The 22,896-nt window shown below is 32.2% G+C and overlaps 2 protein-coding genes across 6 annotated transcripts in view; both read right to left on the bottom strand.

Moving 5' to 3' along the window:
• Positions 1-5,484: 5,484 nt before the first annotated feature.
• LOC128244350 (type I iodothyronine deiodinase-like) lies at positions 5,485-5,865 on the bottom strand. Its single transcript, XM_052962365.1, has one exon. The coding sequence runs from the start codon at positions 5,863-5,865 to the stop codon at positions 5,485-5,487; it is 381 nt and encodes a 126-aa protein (XP_052818325.1).
• Positions 5,866-13,820: 7,955 nt separating this feature from the next.
• LOC128244766 (piezo-type mechanosensitive ion channel component 1-like) overlaps positions 13,821-22,896 on the bottom strand; it is a 102,372-nt gene continuing 93,296 nt past the window's right edge. For 4 of the 5 annotated variants that reach the window (XM_052962829.1, XM_052962830.1, XM_052962832.1 and 1 more), the window contains one exon: positions 16,818-18,203. In XM_052962829.1, the coding sequence (XP_052818789.1) occupies positions 17,924-18,203 (280 nt within the window). In that variant the 3' untranslated portion in view covers positions 16,818-17,923. Of the gene's footprint in view, positions 16,660-16,817; positions 18,204-22,896 lie in introns of those variants that run through there. The other variant, XM_052962831.1, reaches the window with a different exon arrangement.

Raw genomic sequence — 22,896 nt, 5'->3', positions numbered from 1 at the left:
AAAGTATGCATTAACTTGAGGAAACTTAACAATAATACAAATAAAAATAAACTTATAGGTAAACCCCAAGTACATCTATGATTAGAGATCCCAACTCTATCTGCAGACGGAGGAATACAATTCAGAGCACAAGTACTCAAACTAATGGATACGGCAAGAGATACAGAAAAAGGTAAGTATTTGTTGCTAGCATTTGTGGTCATTATGTGTCATATAATTCATGCTGGCGATATGTAATAATGTGAATTAGCATTCGGGCTGAAAAACTGGTGCAAAGTGAAAAAGCTAAAGGTCGTTTATAATTATTTCCTTTCACAGCATCAGTAAAACTCGTTCTCTCGTGTAATTCTCTTTGAAACGGAACTGTCTGGTTTTATGAGACAAGTACTATTTATGAGCCTAATGAATCTGACAAGCCATATTTAAAGATAAGTATTCGTTACTTGGATGGTCATTATGTGCCATTTGATTTGCACTTGTGATATGTAAAAATGTTTAATTCGTGGGAAAAATCGTCTAGAAGTTTGTAAAACTGGCCCAATTTCACCACAAAATGTGGTCAGATGAGAAAGATAAGTATTCTTTACATGGGTGGTCATTATGTGTCATTTGCTTCGAGCATGTGATGTGTGAAAAAGTTTTGTTCGCAGTTGTGTAGGTACAATCGTCTACAAGTTGTTTAAACTGAGCCAAAAACGCCATAAACGGTAGTCAGGTGCAACTTCCAAAGTTAACAAACAGAAGACGTCGAGATCGGCGGAAGTCCAAAATACAATTTAGATTCATGTCAAACTAAACCACTTCCGCGTTCGGGTCAGCCATACCGACTTCCATTAATCGTTTGACCTTGGAAAACGACTCTTAGACAATGAAGGACTGTTTGATACGAAACATTAGCCTTGACTTGTTTAGTACTTTAATTGTTCGCGAGTTATTTCGGTAGCCACTGCTCTACATACCGTTTGCACACTGGATTAATAAGAATGAAAGAAGCTGTTACACAAAATCTTGCCATTCTAATAGAGAGTGTAAAGATCCGGGTTTTAATTGTCGAAAAATCAAAAGCATTTGTCAGTGAAAATACTTAAATTGTAAAGTAAATTACAATGAGTACGCCGAAATCAACATCAAATGGTTAGATAAATCCATAAACGCAAATATATCTGCGTCAGCATAACTAATAACAGTAAGGTAATATATTCATGGAAGTATTTATTTTGTCCATGCACTAAAAATTGATTATTATTTTTCTGTTCGATTGTTGTTGGGTTTTTTTAAAAGGCCAAAAACTGAGTGATATTAACGATATGGTTAAAATGTAGAACGCGTCACCAAATTGATATAATCTGATACGAAAGTCTTACTCAAAATCATCGAAACCAATTTCTGCAATTTGGCTTTTCCTTGCATGATTTTTATTGTATTATTTAGATAAATATGATCTTACATAGGTTGTTATTTGTAATCTATTATTATGAAAAAAAACACTTAATTTCTCTGAGCCCACAAATAACATTGTTAGTACTAAATCATGAACGCTATCTTCCCTTTATCGACAACAAACAAGGATTCATGAAACGAAGAAAATAAATCTTGTGCATCGTTTTCCATTGTGTCAACACACAATGGGCATCTGAACATCGATTATAGTTTAATCCAAAAGAACAACAGTTTTTAAAATTCGCATTCTGAAAATAACATATTTTCAGCTGAAAAACACATTTATGAAGTTAATATGGTAATATAAATCGTAACTACTCGGCCATATCCGGCCTCGAAAATAGTAGTAAGGATATACTAAAATGTGATTAGGCCGCTGGCGATTTACACCATTTTCAATCCGCGTAAAGAAGGCCCATTGTACTGTAATAAACAACAAGGAAATGGATTGCTTTGATACATAATAGCCTTGTTTTTTGAGACAGTAATTGTAACACCAAAGTATTTAAATATTGAGATGTTCATCTGTACCTGAAGCAGACAGCTTCAACTCGAAAAATCGTGAGCGCACAGAAATTATACACGACATTTAAAGAAATGAACATAGTCAATGGCATGCATATGATAATACATCGGATTTCATGCATGTATGGATTAAATGACAACTTTTTCTCAATCTAGTTAGAATTACCCTACGAAATGTATGTTTTCAGTCAAAGTTCCCTATTTCCCCAGCTTTCCTAATTAAAACAACATTACCATTTTAAGAAAACATTGCTTGTGTTCGGGCTGCACACTGAGTATTTTATGTGATCCCAGCAAAACATGCAAGAATATTCATGCAGGAATAATTCGGCTTTTAAAAACCAGAACATGTTGCATTATTATACAAAGTTTGAAAACAGCTCAATCATGCAGCTTTTGCCATTTTCAAAAGAACTAGCCAGGAATATAGAGTTTGAGGTCTTTTGGTATCATACTGCCCTCTGAAAAGAACAATAAAATTGAATTTCAATGTCTGCCATTCATGCGTACAGCAAATATGTCAGCATATTTCTAATTTCCTGCTACACCTTTAGCTTGGTGACATGTTCAAACCCATTACCACCGGACCATTGTTATGATGCTTTATTAGTTAGAGAGCAACAATTGTGCCAGTATCGCAGCTGATCGTTACGGACACACACTACAATATTGATGAACACATATATTTAACTAAATATGTCATTCACAGTGAAGAGGTATGTTTTAGCACGGAAATATAAACCATATGTCTGTGGATTAAGACATCTAATAATAAATTATCAAGATTATATGTATATTATAAAAATATGTCTGTTGTTTAAAACATCTACTATTAGTAATAACAAATAATGAAGGTCATAAATAAACAGAGTTAAGAACTAAAGAAAATCTTCCGTATTATCAATCTACGTACAGTCAGATTCAGACTTATTTGTATTGAAAAGAAATTAAACAAATCATCTGTGGTCTGATATCACTTTTTAAACCATATACAAGTTAATTTTCTAATAAATAATTTATTAGTCTGCAAGAGCATAGTTTTCCGGGTAGTAAATTTTATAATGTAAAAAAAGGTTCAACTAAGGACCTTTTATGGCATTGTCTTATTTTTCTTCCGGCCTGATAGATAGGTTTCGAAAATGGAACCTGACGCTTAGTATAGTGTCAAATTGATGTTGCCTTATGGAGAAAAACAACATCTTTAATATTCATTTAAAAGGTATCCGATTAAAATTCATTAATCGATGCGTAAATACTGTCGTGATATTATAGACAACAGATTGTTTTTGCACTGACAATACGTTAATATCAATTTGAATCGCTACCGGAATATAGACTTCATCATCTCGTTGTTTAGCTCTTTTCTATGCGAACACTCACTAGTTGAGCTCTGATTGTCTTCAATGAACTGTAAAATCTCAATGAATTAGTAAAACCAGAGCAACAATATTTTTGAGCGATTTTCATGCATGCCATCTAAGTATTGTCCATTTTTGAAGAGAACATTTTTGTTTATGTCCAATAGCATCAAATAACCAAAACTGTGAAAACAATTTTTCTAGCACATGAAGTTAATACGTCTAGCTAGATGTTTCCTTGTGTTGTTACAGGTATTACAAAGTCAATCTAGTCGTTTTCATTCATATACGTGAAACTGCGTTCATATGAAGCGTCCACTGAACAAACGACATGTGTTCTTTGGCAATATAATAATAAAACAATGAAATCTTCTGGGACAAACTCAGTAGACTTTAATTATATTTCACTAAGATTCGGTTTAAAGGAACATGGATCAAGAGCACAAGAGACACACAACGCTTCAACAAAACAAACATAACACATCTACCTTGAACAATGCATTAATAAAAGAACACTTTTATCGTTAGAGCAGCAAAACGGTCTTAAAAACTGCGTAAATATGCCTTGATATGTATTGTTTTTGTAGGGACAAAGGTAGTCATGATTGTTTATTGCCTATGTATTAACTCTTGTACATACAGCAATAAGTTCAAGACTGAGTGATTTAAATCTGGTTAAACCATCAATGAACTTATGAGTTCACTGCTTATTCCAGTAATGTGTTTGTTTGCCTGCTTGCCTCCCAATGATTGCCCATTGTGCCTTTACAACTTAAAAACAGTACATTTTAAGTTGCTGTTATGCTTGTCCTTGTATAAATATAAAAAGGAGACATGGCAGTATATTCTTGCATACCGGACGTGTGTTTCCGGTCATGTGACCAGTGCTGGAAAGACCCATCTTACATACCCCATGTAAGATGAGTCACGCGCAACAACGCGCCACTTCTTATTTATTCTATTGTATGGTTTATGAAAAATATATTATGCCATTTCAATAAAGACTTTAAATTAAAATCGAAAATAAAATAATCGTAAAAAACGCTATTTTTAGTTATTTAAAATTACTGCGCTCTATGACGTCAGTAAACAACGTCGCACGCGCTTTTTGGTGTAATTGTACAAAAGTTCGTTTTCTACGTCATTTTTTCCACAAAAATTGATAAATTAAGATATGCAAGAAAAAATATCAATCATGTGTTTCCGGTACGGATAGAAAATCCGACCTTCGGGCACGCTGCGTGGCCGGTAACTCGGCAAGCCTCGTTACCGGCTTACGCACGTGCCCTCGGGTCGTATTTTTCTATCCGTACCGGAAACACATGATAGATACTTATAGTATTCATCGGGGGAAGGGGAGAATTGTTGTTTTTTAAAACCTTTGCCTTTTTGAAGAGTGGCGATGAAATAATTCTCTGATTTACCTTTGTTTTACGCATATTTCAGTTGCAGTCATGTAGCATTGATTAGCTGAATTGAAAAGAATTGCTTGCATACGCGATGTAAATAACACTTTTATAGAACTTCAAGTCATATACGCCTCTGAAGATCCTCTAGATAGGTAAAGTGTTATAAATCACAGTCCTCACACGAATGCTGCCTACCATTTCAGCATCAATCAAATATGTTTTCCCGCGTGATCCTCTTTGCAACGGAACTGTCTGATTTTTTTAAACAAGTACTGTTTATGAAACAAATGAATGTGACGAAAGAGACAATAAATATAAGTATTCGTTGCTTGCATGTGTATCATTACGTTTCATTTAATCTGTCCTTCCGATATCTAAGAAGGAAATTTGCCATCAGGCTGAAATACTGGTGTAAAGTTAAACGGGTACAGGTCGTGTATGTTAACTTTCCGTTTTAATGTATACGAAAAAGAACAAAAAAAAACTTTATGGATATATTTATCGACCAGACATCGTGAATTGACTTTTAAATTTCTGTCAAATCAGTCATGAACTGTTGATCTTTGAATACAACCATAAACAAAATTCATTTAGAAAATACAAACAAGAATATAAAAAACAATACATGAATGTAATAAATTGAACAACAACAGCATACAATACAAATATGCGCACAAAAAGAAATAAGATCAAGCGTCCTTAACAGACGTTTATCGTTAGACTAAAACATTGGGGGTAAGAAGATACTATCACTATTCGCTTTTGTTGAAATGTCTTACTTTGTCCGTTAACCAAGACTGCAACTGACTCGGATCATACGCGTAAGGTCCAAACGCTTTAAATATAATTTTCCCATCTTCAATAACAAACAGAGCCTCAGGCAGCGAGGAGTAGGCCTTTTGAGCATTGTCTTCCATCGTGTCCACAAAAAGGGGGCTTCTTAAACCCGAATCAGAAAGAAGCTTAGCCGCTTCTATGCGGTCGTCAATCGTCTCATGTTGGGAGATTTCATATTTGTTTCCTATCAAATTCCACCCATCTGAAGCATGCGCTTCTCTGATGTATACAGTAACAAAGTCTATTTCGTGGGCAAAATCGTCTACAAGTTGATTAAACTGAGCCAATTTCGCCATAAACGGGGGTCAGGTGCAACTTCCAAAGTTCACAACCAGCAGTCGTCCAGATCGGCGGAAGTCCAATATATTATGTAGCTTTTTGTCCAACGAAACAACTTTCGGGTTTGGAGCGGTCATGCCGACTGAAATGTTACACTTTTGACGTTGGTAAACAACTCTTAGACACTGCAGGAATGTTTTATATGATACATTAGTCTTATATGTCTTGTTCAGTGCTGTTTTCGCGAGGCGTTTCGGTTTCCACTTCTCCGGTAATCGTTTGCATACTGGAATTATGAGAGTGTCCATGGAAGCTAACAATAAAAATCTTGCCGTTCCTATAAGAAGTGTCAAGATCAGGATCTTAATTTGTCGTAATATCCAAAACATGTCTGCAGTGAAACGACTTGAACATATAGAATATAATATTGATTAATATGCCGAAACCATCCTATAATAATTCCATAAAATCTCCTCTATCTGAATACTTGTCAGTAAAATATAACACTCTTACCATTTGCCTTTAAAAATACCCATTGTAAACGAGTGTTCTATTTGCAATCGTATACCTATTCAAACGATAAACGATACGGTTAAAAGGTAGGACGCGGTACAATATTTGACTATAGACGATCACTGCGCTTAAACTAAACTATGTCGTGTGTGTATGATTTACAAATCTTAAACGTTATCGTGACTTCGTTTTCTAGTTTGATTGCTCTAGTTTTGGGAGAGGACGGTAGATCATAGGCCAATTTGAAATATATTTGGTGGTTATCTCTTCAGTGAGTGTCACGTCAATTTCTTACAGAAACTCGTTAAATTTCTGTGTTTCGTACGGCGTACCATTGCAGTTCAAATATGCTCTATTCCAATTTGTTGCTTTTACTCTCTTTCCATTTATCAAAGATCGTAACTTACATGGATCATATGCAAATGGTCCAAGCGCTTTGAAGGCTATTTTCCCTTTCTCGAGAACAAACAAGGATTCAGGAAACGAAGAAAATGCAAGTTGTGCATCGTTTTCCATTGTGTCGACATACAATGGACATCTTAACCCAGAGTCAGAGAGAAGTTTAGCAGCTTTTATACGGTCTTGGATAGTTTCATGCTGTCGTATATCATGTTTGTTTCCTATCAAATTCCAGCCGTTTAAAGGATGCGCTTCTTTTATGTATATAGTTACAAAGTCAATTACGTGGGCAAAATCGTCTACAAGCTGATTAAACTGAGCCAATTTCGCCATAAACGGTGGTCACGTGCAGCTTCCAAAATTAACAACCAGAAGTCGATCAGGATTTTGAAAATCTAATAAATTGTGAACTTCCTTTTCATTTGAGACAATTTTCGGGTTGGGTGCAACCTCGCCAACTCTGATCCTGCACGTCAGTCTTTGACAAACGACTTCCAGACACACCAAGTACGTTTTAAATGTCGGACTCTCCTTGTATGTCTTATTTAATATTTCTTTATGAAAACGTTCCGGTAGCCATTTCCTCGGTAATCGTTTACATACTGGAACAATCAGGATGTCCAATAGCGAAATCACCACGAAACTTACTGTTCCAATCAGTACTGTGCGCACCCACAAATTTAGCTTCCGAATACCGCACATTTTAGCTAAAACAAATGCAAAGTCTAAATAGGAAACGAAATCAAATACGTTCGTACATGTTTATGAAATCGCTATCTCTGAAACAGACGGGCTCGAGCGCAATACCTCGCAAATCAAGTGTCCGTATTTGATACGAAGTTTAGGTCAAGTCCTAAACTGCTTACATGAATGGAATGAGATTAGCTTTATATTGTTTTTTTAACATCGATTGCAAAGAAAACTAGTCTAACTTATGCCAAGTCACTCTAGCTATTATGGTGTTGCGCGTGTGTGTGGTTTTGTGTTAAGGGGGAAACCGGAGAACTCGGAGAAAACCCACTAGGTACCAATTTCACCTGCACCCATGCCGGGTATAGACGCATAAGTGAGAAGTGAGTGCAACCAAATGCACTTACCGGCCGTAACATCATTGAACATATACAAATTTAGATGCTATACAATGCTTTATAAAATAGTACATGTACATACCCTCGGTCTAGATTATTTCCATTTGTCGTACATGATAATCAACATGCTAAACTTTTCATTTATAAGGGTAGGTCACGTTTATCTCTAGGTTTGCATTCCTTTATCTTGACATTAACCTCGGCCCAAATGTGATGTATTTACAACCGACTGTTTGGATTTATCAAATGAAAATAACTATATATTTACAAATTGCAATGTATGATCACCGTAATACTTCCTGTACGAAATTTTCCAACCGTAAAACATACGTAAAACTTTAATTTTTACGTACGGAATCATGGAAATTACGCCCAGAATTAAGGAAAATAAAGAACGATTTATGTGTGCTAAACAGACGGAATCTGACCGTAAAAGTGGACGTAATATTTAAATTAACCGGAATTTTGGAACAGGAATTTTTCAAAAATCTGACCGTAAAATGGCACGTACTATTTAAATTACCCGGAATTTCGGAACAGGAATTTTTATAAAATTCTGTGCGTAAATATTTCCGTACGTAAAATTAAGATAGAATTTACGTGTGCTAAACGGACGGAATCTGACCGTAAAAGTGGACGTAATATTTAAATTAACCGGAATTTTGGAACAGGAATTTTTCAAAAATCTGACCGTAAAATGGCACGTAATATTTACTGTAACTGGAATTTACAACATTTCTTGAACTCAATTCATTGCTTTTCACTACATGCCTGCTTTAACTTTTCCAACTCTTGTCTAAATCAAATAATATAATTTTCTTTCATATTATTTATTATATTATATACTTTATTTACATTTCCATGAGTTTATTTTTTTCTGATTTTAAAATCAATACACTGATTATAATGATATAATCTGCAATATAAATTTATCATGAAATGAAGAGACACTAAGTCCTAACAAAGACTTATTTGAAAATAAAAGTTATAGTGTTTTTGGAATCGTCTGTGAGTTTTATGTCAATTGTTATTTTCACTTTTTTAACACAGACTCAACTTGCTGGATTGATGATGCCTTTTTTCCAGTCTAGATCCAAATGTATTCTGTCCAGCAACTATGACTTCACACAATCTGCAGTAAAATTTAATATCATGTAAAATTATTTTATCACTAGTATCAAAATGCATCATTTTTAATCCATTTATACATTCTCAAGCACACTTTATCATCCTCACAACTTAAAGTGACTCGCTCATGATTTTGGACCAAAAATAAGTTTTCCCGGTTATGCATCTGAAAACACTTATGTATCATTATTTTACTCTATCATATCAAAATTGCAGACAAAAATACAGTTAAAGTATAAAAAAGATTTTGGTTAAAGTGGAGTTCGAACCAATGCCGTTTAAGTCAAGAAATTATTAGAAAATAGCAGGCTTGTCCACACAGCCACCAGGACTTATACAGATTGGTGGATATGTTGACAAGGACATGCCCAGCAGTCAAACCCTGTTTTATGGATCTGGGCAATGGCTATAGAAACATGCAACAAAACACAAATGCAAACATTCAATCAACATAGCCTCTATTTTAATTACCCGCTACATAAAGATGTTACTCATCACAAATGTGTTTTTGTTGTTTTTTACATGAGTAACAATACTGCTTTAAAACTATAAGACTATAAAATCAGCATGATTTTCATATAGATATATTTCTTTCTGAATTAAAATACAATCCTCCACAAACCTTTTTTGAGTATAAGGTCGGCTTTATATGCTCCAACTGTTACTTTCAGATCTTGTTTTCTCCCTCACCATTGAATATTAAAGCCATCTACAAGCATTTTAACAAAGAATAACATACATATACAGAAAAACATAATTAAAACTCAATTTTACTGTCAGACTTGTCACTTACAGTTTCTTAAGTTGATAGTTATTTAAGTTATCTATATATTTTAATTTGTATATTTTATTATGCAATGTATCATGCATGTACATTTATATGGCTTTATGACACACTCAATTTAAACATTTCCCAGGTTTTCCACATACAAATGTAAAGTTCTGACCATGTTTTCTATACAAATACAATCTGAAATACCATTTGTTATGAACTCACAATGAGGGAAATAGCATTATTTTACTTATCTATAGCATAACTTTTTAAAAGACTCATATAATGTAACAAATAGGATCAAATGAATGACATATAATTTAAGATACATTTTGAAATAAGTGTTTACCTTCAAACCATGAGAGATCCTGATTATATCCAGCAAAGCAATAGGAATCTTCAGAAGGTTAAATCCCCATGGCGGCATGTTTACATCAAGAAAACCGCCTGAACATTTGAAATACACTGATCTTATTGGCTACTGAGCCCTGATTCTCTGCATACTCACTGACATTTTCTGCCTGACCTTAGATAATCTGATAAGCCCAGCCTGTACCGTGAGAAATAGCTTGGTCAATAAACTAACAGAGCACACTGATAAAAGGTATCTAATTTCTAAAGAATACAAAACTGAATTATTTATGTTCATGTTTTGCTTTAGAAAAGTGTATAGTGAAAGGAAGAACAATTAACATTAATAAGGTTATAAACCAATAACACTAGAATGTATGTTTATCTTTTTTGCTTTCTTAAACTTATGAAATGAAAATTTAATAATAATAATAATAATAATGATAATGAATAATAAAAAATATAATAATAATAATAATAATAATAATAATAATAATAAATAATGATAATAAATAAATAATATTAATATTAATAATAAGAATAAAAATAAAGACAAATTCTGATGAAGAACCATTAAACATAAAAGTCATTAAGAAAAAAATGGAAGTCCCTATTTACGGCCAGAAAAATGAACTTTATGTGTGTCATGTAAAACTAAGTCTGTTTTAGCAGTAAAAAGTATTTCAGAAATTTTCTAAGTTTGAAATTACGGCCAGAATTAGTTTCCAACCGTAATTTTGTAACATTTTGTATATTTTCCGTACGTAAATGAATGAAGTTTCAGTCCAGGTACATAACTTTCCTGCCCACAAATAAATTACTGCCAGATTACGAGCGTAAATATGGTTTTCCTGCCACTTTCCTGCCAAATTCTGGCCGGATTCCTGCTGAAAATTTCGTACGGGTATTACACAATGTATGTAAGATGGACGGTTTAAAAGACAATTATACAAACATAATTATATACGTTAAATCAGCATAGATTAAATTACTTCTGACAAACAACAAGTATCGTTCCATCTTATTCATAAATGAAACCATAACGTTTTTGACTTAATAACCGTTAAATTGGATCAAATCTGAAATTTTGCAATAATGTAGAAGAAATACACTTAGCTTGTGGCACTAGAGACTATAAGCCATGTTTTTTCCAAGTAGCTTAGAGGTAATGTTACAAACATTTGAACACAAAAAATGCCGTACTAAATCATGTCTTTTTCAAATACAAACAGAGAAATAATTTGCTTCATTTCAATATGCATGCATCTAATCTAGACCAAAATATATATATTTAAGTAGTGTTCTCTTTTTTGTTCCAATTTTTGACTCTTCTAACTTTAAACTTTTCCAACATTCTTAACTCTTTTCATTGGCGCAGGTCAGGAACCATGCCTTGCGTGTTCGCTATCTAAATAAAATGACTGTAGCAGGTGTAAAGAGGTAGACTAGGTACACCACAAGTTTAAACTAGCACTCTTACCCATCTTTTGTTAAGATTAAGTCAAGATATGGCATTGGGACGATTAACAAGGTCTTTATTTTCAATGTCTGATTTTCTTATATGACCTACAGATACTCGATCTTGACAATTATTATGTACATATATTTACGCCTCAAATGAACTGCCTTTCGTTAATTGCGAATAATTTCCGATGAAGGTAACGTTTTCGGAAACGTTCCGATTGCGATCCTCGCGTATGAATATAAATAGTTTATATTGTTATTGTTTGTGTCAGAGGGCAACACAACTCTTATATCATCGTGATATTTATGATATGTTTAATATATTGTTGTCATTAGCGTTCAATTCTACTTTGAAAGTGATTTTTCGGCGTTATTTTGACGTAATATGATAAACTGTTTCCGGGTACAGTCGGGTAGTTCTTATTACAGAATGGGTGAGAAGGATCTTTATATAAGATCGTCTTTCATTGACCTGATATGACCTAGATTTAATAGGGACACAGGTTCTGACCAAGTTTCATAACTATAATATATGTGTAGTCTGTTCGGAATGCCAATCATATTCAATCATATACTCCTAAAAATTTCAATGTAAATGGATCAAAACTGTGTGCCTACACACAGTGTCACCAAGTTTCACTATCATATATCATAATTATTACTTAAGTTACGGTATGCTCAAGAAATAAATCTGCTGTATTTTAACATAAAAGGTGTATAATTCTGGAGCTAATGATGCAATTTAACCACAACTGACGCCAAAGTAATGCTTATATCACACTTTCACGGTTACTCAAATAATATCGAATAATACAATTTTGCAATTTTTTCTCATAACCGCATGAATTTAGGTGCAACATATATAATCACACCCGTTTTGAGCTTATGCATGGTCTGAAAATGTTTATTTCATATAATGTTGATACGGATACACTACCGTGCTATGCTTGATAAATGACATAATCAATTTTCGTTGACGAGTTTTCCCGAAGGTACTGGCGATTGATGTCTTGAAATATCTATAAGTATGCATTACTTTAAGAATTCGTTAAACATATATACATCTAATAATCATTGTTGTTTGTAACAAACCGAAAAAGCTAAGAATACTATGAAGTGTCATTCCCATAGGTAAGCGTATTTAAGTATGAATCATAGGCTTTATTTGCAAAACAATTGATAAATTTAAATTCCTTGCTCGGATTAGATGCATTGCTTTACTTGTTTGTTTTAAGACAGGTTACTGCTGGAGAAAAGTATTAGTACCTACTAAAAAGTATGACGGTAAAGTTGAAAAGTAGTTGGCAGTCGGGGTTTCGAATTTCCATCTAGATACTTTTTGGTAGTTGGTTATTCAAGTATTTAAACACCTACTAGTTCCGAGTTTGGGACCGAATGATCAACTACTAATTTAATTTGGTGTTGATGTTGGTATTAAGCTACTCTTCACTAAAAACACTGGTTTATTTGAGTATGATTTCTGCATCCGCCAGTTGGTTATTCGCAGATATTTTCCCAATTTGTTGAAAGACTCTTTGTTTTCATCACTTATCTTACTTATTCCAAAATCTCTTCTTTTCGCCAGAGGTCTTCTAATAATGATCAAATGAGTTATCGGAGTCATTTCGAATGGAATGCAATGAAATTAAGGTAATTCGTGTATTACTGAACTAAAATTTAATTGTTTCCTTTTAATTTAAAGATAAATTTTGCTTTCACCCATAATATTATTTTCGTGGAAATAACATTTTTTCGGAAGTTTGGTTTTTCAAATAATTTTTATTTTCGCCAAGAAATACCTCAACATTGTTTTCTTATTGTGGTACGAAAAATGACATCATACATCTAACTTAATATGAGAACATGATATGTTTGTTTGATGTTTGTATTTCATATAATTATCAAGGCCTGTAGGTAAAGCAGCTATTCAATTACCCATACCGTACATATTAGACATAGGATAAGAGAAAGGACGCATTTTATATCACATTTACCTACCAAGTGGCAAATCAATGTAAACAACCACAATACAAAGTAAGGGAGGGAGAGCAAATCTTTGATATCATATGTTTTTAATAAGTATCAATACTATTAAAATGAAACTTTTTACACTCTATTTAATTGTATATCACCTATAAGAGTGCGATTCAATGTTTGGCAAAATATCTGTATTATTCGGTAGTTATTTTGTATTATCCGGTATAAAAACTCACTCGCACGTGCAATTAGTTTTTTTAGGAAAAAACTTGAACAACACTTCACAACGTAAGCGTTTATTTAAAGTAATATAAATGTACAAGCATAAAATACCCGGTATAACAGGTACCATATATTTAACAAAATACTACATAAGCCATGGTTTGTTACACAAATACATGAAGCAAATACATGTACACAATAAGCAATAAAAATTACGGAATAAAATACACAATGTATAATAACACACAAACACTTAATCATTTTTTTTTTTTACAAAATTCAGATCCTCAGGTAACTTTGTAGTTTCGGTCACTTTTCAAGTTGTTGAAATGGCTTTGCAAGAATATGTTTCAAAATTGTTTTATTGCCTCAGGCCACTGTTAGATTATTATTTCAATATTGCAGTAAATCAAGTGATTGTGTCACCAGCGGATTTCACGATCATACTTTTAACATAATGGTTAAATTCAAGAGGCCAAGAAGTCCTTATATTACTCGCCAAAGTTTCATACAGCTTTGAATTTGAACAAAGACTAAAAACATCTTCGTTTAAGTTCTATAAAGTTTGGGAAGTGAATATGGCTCTCAGTGACCTATTTATTGACCCATAAGACTCTTAACGGACATCATCAAAGAACTTTATTCCACACAGATTAAAAAAATCTCAACATTCTGACCAAGTTTCATTAGCTTCGAACAAAAATATCGCCGTTAGAAGTTTTCTGAAATTCTAGTTGTTATAGAAATGCACATTTTGGCCAAATTTCATAAAGAAAAAAAGGTGATAGAGTGTTTCAAGTCAAAAGTCGATGGCAGTTGACAGAGGATAAAAAAGAACAATCTTAATAGCTTACCATGAAACATCGCATGTGCTTATACAATATAAACACAAACAAACAATCCACTACACTTCTACTGTTTAAAACAGCATCAATATTGACATTTACCTATTGTTTTCCCACGGATCATACGCAAATGACATAATTTTGCACATACGATATAGTTACATGGTCATAAATACACAAAATATTGCACGAAAAACAGTTATTTTTTTACAAATAAAGCACTATTTTATCGTCGTGAGCACCTTCAAAATGAGTATAATGATGATGGAGGCAATTACATTTAAAATTAGTCAACAAATAAGAAATTCATCAAAAGAATAATATTCGAAAGAAATCAAAACAACTGAAAGGATAAAAGGGGGTTTAAATTGAGACTGAAAATATTCGAACATCCAGAGAATGTATGAAAACGCAATGCGCATGTCTGAAACATTCTGAAGAGTTCACAATGCATGTTTTTGTCACACAACAATAGATTAAACTATTTATAATCACATTTTTTATTATTATTATCATCATTATTATTATCATTGGATTATATACAAAATTATTTTTATTTCATGAAAACTTAAACCATAAGAAGAGAAAGAGTGAAAAGTGATCATAAACACATTATTCACTTCCTTCTCTCGAAAATGTTGCGTAAAACAGTGAGACATGATCCACTTCAATGCAAACTAGGCTATAAGTCCAAACTTAATTCAAAATAGGTTTTAGTACTCTCCAAAAGACTGAAATATAAGACTCAAGACTTAAAGCATTTTTAAATAAATACGCCAAAAAGACATCATAACATTTATTATAACCAACGGGCGCAAAAAAAACTCAAGTTTTCTGTGAGCCAAAAAAACAAGATTTTGAGTAAGACTTATAGTCATTGTGATTGCGAACATATATACCAATTTTACCAATATTACAGAAGGTATAAACAAACAATATCAAAGCTTAAAGAAAACATGTCGATTTTTTTCTTAAAATACTTACAATCATAAAAAGGTTAATTATGCAACATCCATGACAATTCACTAACCAATGATAGTTATTCTTGTCAAAACGTTTCTCGGGCATTGGGTTTAAAACAGTAACTACTAAAATGCCACACATAGACTGGTTTTGTTATAAAATTATTTATTAACTTAAATTATAATTAACTTGTAAACAGTCACTAAAAACACAGAATACCTGAGTATTACAATGTAGAAAATAAATAGAAATAAGTAACAAACAAATACCCTGCGAACACTTAATTATATCCAATGAAACATAAATCACAAACACCAATTTTAATTATTCATTTAAAGAATTGACAAGAAATATACAACTCATGTTAAATTTGCATGTTTCAGACCTCTAGTCACCTCTATCCTCGTATAATGTTGTGTAGTTATTCATATATAGCCAATGCACAGTTATGGTAATTTATCATTTAACACTAGGATGATTTAAGATTAAAATCATAGTAATAAAATCATACATATCGATGAATGTATAATAATATTATTAATGGTGCTAGTATAATTGTCATTTGAACCATAATGATGATAAATATTTCAACCTCATAACTTCTTTCCCTTACGTACAAGGGCAATGATATTTATCAATCAATGTCTTTGCACAATTAAAGTACCAGTCTAATTACTCGCGCACAACATTTTGAACAAATGCATTAGCTACATTTTTACATTATTCCTATAAAATTAGCTTATATGAAGCGAATGACATTTTGTAAATTAATAAACCTTATATATATAATTATTCCCGGAATGATAAAAATATCGTACGTTATGTTGACACACACTTTAATCCAATTTTAATTTTGTGAATCTAATCATAGCCTCAGGTGACCTGTATAAGAACAGCAACTTAGAGAATAGCTGCTCCTCTAGGCGATATTCCCTGCACTCTCGCGCCAAATAGAGGTTCAAACACAAGCTAAGAATGTGGTCGACACACGGTAACTCATCGAACATGATTCTAAACGAGCTGTCACTGAAGAAGAACCTCACAAACCGTCCAATCACAAGAACCAGCGACACATACAAACCTATGATACTGCAACAAAAACAGAAGCAACAGTAAATAAATAAAGTAAAGGAAATAAAATAAAAAATGCAACAAGGAAATTGTATGAATATTTTACTAATATGTCCTTTGAATTTGTTCTCCCCCCTTTTAATAATTTGGACAGGGATGCCAACGCCTGTCATTTTCTCAGTTGATAAACGCCCACAAGAATTACACCATTGAAAACGCCAGAAAGTCTTTAACAAATACCTTGACTTCTATTCTTTGAAAAACTTGTTAAAAAAATAAAATGAAAAAAAATATATGCACGTTATCATCACTATCATCACTATCTAAAAATAAATTATTTCATAAAATGGAGCACCTTTATAGCACTGCAAAAACTTTTGAATGGTATTTGAAGGAACTGTGAAGACGTTTGTTGCAAACAGTGAAACAGTTGGTAACATAATTCATAAACTATAATGTTCTAAAATAATCTGACCACGATTAAGACTACAGTAACACTAATAAAACATTTGAAATTATACGGACAATGGTAGGGTGTTTCTCAAAAAGTTATACAACCGAATTTAAACTGCAATCAACCTATAAAATCTACAGAGTATATATATATTTCAAATCACAACATTTACAATTATATCGCTTATTTCTCTAAATGGCAAGAATGTCTTTCTATATGAGTTTTGTTGAATGTAATTTAATGATAACTAAAGTAATTGTCACTAATTACAAGACAATGTTAACATACAAAATGTACACAATAATGTACAATAAGTACCACTATACAAATTACTGAGAATATAATTATATTCGGTACATATTTACAATGAAGAATCATGATTTTATGACACTACTAAGTTTGGGGTGAGATTCCTAACAAGCACAAAAAACGTGCCAATTATGAAAAAGCATACAAAAAAACATGCCATTTGCAAACAGGAAAAAACAGCATAAAGAATAATGCAAATGTTCTCATTACATATCCAGCAAATAATTAAAAGTGCTGTTTTAAAAACAAGAAAATGTCTGGTATACTATATCAATATAGTAGTTTAACACTTATGACACTTATCATTGTACACGCTTTAAATCAAATTTGATTTACAAAACTATACAAACACGTTTGTATGTAAACATCTTTTATAACCATTGAACATCCTTGATTTTAAAATCTGCCTAATTATTTAAATAGAAAAACGTTCGAGTTTTTCTACCAACTGCGACTTTGTAAATCATAAATGTCTTTATGAATACATTCTCTACAATATTTGTTATTCTACATGAAAGTCTACATATTTTTCTTCATTTCTATAATCTGCGAATTCCGAAGCCGGGTCCACTTGACTCTGGTTTCTGCAGATCTGTACACGAACAGCAACTTGGCGTACATGTCCTCCTCCAGGCGCCACTCGTTCATCTCGCGAACCAAGTAGAGGTCAAGACACAGTCGAAGGATGTTGTCTACGTTGGGAAGCTCACGGAATGATATTGTGGCCGCCATTCCTGTTGTCGAGAGGCGCAGCATTCGGCCAATCAGCAGGATGAACGTAACGTACAGGCCGATGATGCTGTCAATCAAAGGTTTGTTATCTATATTTGCTTAAAATGTACATAAGTTCAATAATTACCTAACAATTATGTTTAAACATTTGTAACCTACTGCTTATCCATCCTAATACATTCAATTCAGCAAAAATGCAATGATAATTACAGGGATAAGCCCAATAGTGAAATTGACAATGTCTCGAAGGATGGTGTGTAAAAAATGGGTCACGTTTTTCATTCAGTTAATTAAACATTAAAACCAATATTCATTTTATTGTCAAGACAATGCAAACACAGAAATCAATGAAACAGATAAACACAACATCATAAATTTTATAAAGGGGATATGGAAGAAACAGTTTTTGGATAAGGATCGATTGCTTTCAGAATCGTGTTGAAGTTGGTACTAAAGAACTTGATTGGTACATGTATACAGAAGTTCTTATTTTACTCTTATTTAATGCGATTATTTGTCCTCTAATGAATTGTAAATGTTATAATTTATGTGCATATTTTGTGGAAACATTCATAAAAGGTTTCTCTTTTTAAATTTATGAGTTTGATCATTAATTTTAGTTAAAACTAATGTATTTTATTTGATTTTTGACAGCTTATAATAGGCATAAATCAACCCCGAGTCTTTGCAGAAACTAAGTACATACATTTCCTACGGTGTCCTTTAAGAGGTCCCTGGTAGTGCAACTAGTGAGCTTATGGTCTATCAGTGGATCCCATTACGACTAGATCACTTTTACTTCTCATTATAATTAAGTTTTAAATGATTAAAAAATTAACCAGCGAAGTAAAAACTGCTATAATATGAACTTTATTACAAATGGAAATATATTGAAGGAATAAAGTTTGTTCATGTGATTAAAAATAATTATAATATTATTTTCTTTGTATAACACCAAATGCTTTGTATAAGTAAAATAATGCAAAACTTCATGGTGACTGAGTGGCAATGCTTTGTTTTGCTTTGAAATTGGTTGTGTGTAAATCTATTAATTGGTCGAGCACATCGTTCCAATACAAATAAGTCAACGTCGCATGTAGAAAAATAAGAAAACCATCTAGATAGTGTAAGTGTCATGCACCGTATTAAATACATGGAAGACATGGAAAAAGTAATTTAAGATTTCTTAGGTGATATCTCAAGAGCTCAACGGAAATTGCAATCATTTTTTTTTGAAAACATTGAGTTAACACAAACCAAAACTGTCTTTCAAGCCAACAAAACTTTGAGAGGATAATCATGTTATTTCTGCTGAGTTATTGGTGTTAATTAACACACCATTGCAGATTTCCTAGGCAACACTAAAGGAACAGTGGAGGCTAATTTTGAAAATATTAAAATGTTCCTGAAACATCTCAACAAATTGGAAGAATGCCAACCTTGCGTGGGATATAGTCTCTGACTGAGCTAAAAACAACTCGGAAATAAATCAAGACATCAAAGCTGGAGCAAACAAAGTGAAAGGCATATCAGATGATACCTAAATTGAATTCCAAGGGTCTACATTTGATTAATTTATTTAACACCATTATTGGATAAGAAACAATTATTCCTCAAAATGTACAACAATGGTAGAGAAATCAAAGCCTTAAAAGAACAAGCATGACTCTTTGATAAGCAGAAAATAAAATATGTGTTCTTCCACGCCAACCTTTAAACCCCTCATAGAAACAATATAAATCACCTGACATCAGCAAAATGAAGTTTAGGGTATCTAAATACCGGCAGTAACCATCTCCTAGTTCAAAACCTACTATATAAGCTTGCTATATACTAAATCTAATAACTGCACATCATTCCTAACAAAAATTATTGAGCCAAAACTGTTTCCCAATTTTCTGTTATGTCCTTGACCCTAATTTAAACCTCAAATGCAATCCCAAGCGTATGACTTTACATAGTTTCGTCTCAGTACTACATTCTAAACTTGAGCAAGAACTGTTTTCTGTTCAACTGTTAATGAAAATGAAAGAGAGTCACAAAGAGTGTTTTGATGTAAACTGAAACATCTCACAAGAGTGGACGTTTCTGAAATGGACTCATGTCGAACACGGTCATAACTGGCTGGGTAAGGAAAGTTTAGTAAGAAAACAACTGGGGCAACCAAAGCATTCTAGCTGATACTCTACTTGAAAGTCCTGTGAAAAAGGCTGCATATCATTATTGAACACCAAGTACGAATAAAAAAAACAATTATTTATCCTGATGGAAAGCAAAAGTACAGAAATCAAAGCCTACAAGTCACATGATATAAGGTATGTCTTCCTTTTGAAATGTTTTTAAACAAGAGTGCTGCAAAAATATATTTAACTCATACATATGGACTTCATTCAATTAGAAATAAGAGTAATGTAAAATGCAGTGCCGAGATTCTGAATAAACATAAATAATTGAGCCTAACATTATACCAGAATCTGGTGTCAAGTATCTTAAATATTTATATATTTATTCATTGTTTTAGTTTGTAATAAAAACCTGTTCGGTGTGAAACTATTGGTCACTATTGTGTTGTTGTTTAATTTCTAGAAGGTGTTGTAATTTTATATCAAAGGCCTTAATTAATTCACATTGTAGGTCAGTATGATATAAATAGTGACATAATTTGTGTATTTCAAGCCATCTAGAAACAAAGCATCCATAATTAGGGAAAAGCCAAGCAAAATATAGTCAGTGTACTTAACAAGCTGATAATGCTGAATTTGTGCAAGTAAATACAATTGAAAAATACACTGTGCTTTTACAAGATACAAAATTATTGGATTATTATATGTATACACATGTTCCATTCAAATATATCTGGAGTAAAAACTAAAAAAGCGAATTGTTAAACAGAATTGTTATAATGATATTGGAAAACAATGTAAAACCGTCACAAATACATTCTATTCGATTCAAACAAAAAACAGAATTCATTTGAAGCTGCTGAGTTTAATAAATTACTACAAATTGAATAAATGCCATTTCGAATTCATGCATAAACAATCATGTAAGCTGTGTACAACAATATCTTACATGCGAAAAAAATAAAACCAACAAAGTTAGATATGCACTCTTACTTCCAAATAAGATTAACCAGAAATTAATACATTTCTTTTAGCATTTACCAATCATTTAATATATTTGTGTTTACAGCTAGTAAATACAAGGTTAATAATTTCCATAAATGCATTATTTAGTAAGTAGTTTAAAGTGTATCAATAAAAATTTATGTATTGATTATTAATAAGAGTGTCACCTTAAAAAATAAAATAAAAAATAATAATAGTGAATAATAAATAGAGTTAACTTAAACATTGACTAATAACAACCTATGATTGGATAATAAGATAAGGAAATAAGCATGTGCTCGTTAAAAAATAATAGATGAAGCAAAATTTTCAGACCATAGAAAAAATTACAATACATTTATTATGTTGTATTCATAGTTTAATCATCCATTTCAGCGCTTGACTTCATGAAATTATAGCTTTACATTTGAAGGAGAAACATATAGGGAAATTTACTCTTACAAAGGCATGTTTATATGCAATAAATTTAAGGCATAACTCTTTTAAATGGTAACCAAATAAATCTAAAATACAAAATAACACTGTCTTAGTATTTCTATTTATTATGTATCCTTGGGTTAACGTTGGATGTTTAGACTCATATTATTTGTCATCATGCTCAGTTAAATTCAATTTGTGGGTAACATTTTTGTCTTGCAGGCAAACTGCTTCCGTAACTTCAAAGTTTGTCGGCAAACGTGTAAACCAAAATGACTTTGATGACATAATGTGATTTAAATGGATTTCCAAGTTTCTAGTCTTTTTAAATGATAGAAGCACAGCATGATTTTCTTATCCTATCCAACAATTATACATGTATATCAGTCTTTAGAAGTACAATTAAAACTACATAAAACTTAAAATAAAACAGAATTATAGAAAGAAAATGGTAAGCACCAATGGAATAAGTTGAAATCAGAATTTGTTCACAGTCCTTTATGGCCTGTTAAGCTAATTACAAAAAAAAACATCGGGAATATACTTGTACTTATAAAATGGTTAGTAAGAAGTAAAAGCTTATATTTGTTATAATACACCGAAATACTAGTACATATTGAGTACAAGGTGCTATAAAACAAAAATTATTGTGAAAATGTTAACCAAATATGCGCACCAAATATGTGCAATGAACAAAGCTTAAAACATGCTTAACATGAATTAACACAAGTACAAATGAAAGACCGCCATGCACTGATATTTGTGTTCGACATATTCATTCATCAAAATTCATTAGGGGTCAGTCATTGAAACAACTGGGTTTTTTTCTCCTGCAGATTTTATTATAAATTTTACATAATATACCACCTTGTATTCTTGTGAGTCGTGATATATTGTTTTTCTCCATATTTATGTTAGCAAACTTCCCAATCTTACCGAGAATTTTCCATTTTATGATAATTTTCAAGATTTTAACAGGTTTTTAAACACATTCTATTGGTCATTAAAATGATATGTATAAATTTATTATTTAGACCCTTTCCTTGTTTTGATTTTATATTTTGATCTTAAAAAATTGCTTAAGTTTATAAAAAAATATATCAAAAGTTGAAAGTTTTCACTGTTTTATAAATACGGACCCAGATAATCTATATCTACACATAATGAACTTTGTTGAGTGTATGTATAAGCCAATGGATATGGTAGTTATAGTCC

Source organism: Mya arenaria, chromosome 8 (assembly GCF_026914265.1).
Source record: "Mya arenaria isolate MELC-2E11 chromosome 8, ASM2691426v1".
Taxonomy (NCBI): domain Eukaryota; kingdom Metazoa; phylum Mollusca; class Bivalvia; order Myida; family Myidae; genus Mya; species Mya arenaria.
This window is presented reverse-complemented; position numbering and strand designations above follow the sequence as displayed.

What these genes read in the sequence shown, in the direction of transcription:
- LOC128244350 (XM_052962365.1), bottom strand. Translation starts at nt 5,865, where the DNA reads ATGGCGAAATTGGCTCAGTTTAATCAACTTGTAGACGATTTTGCCCAC.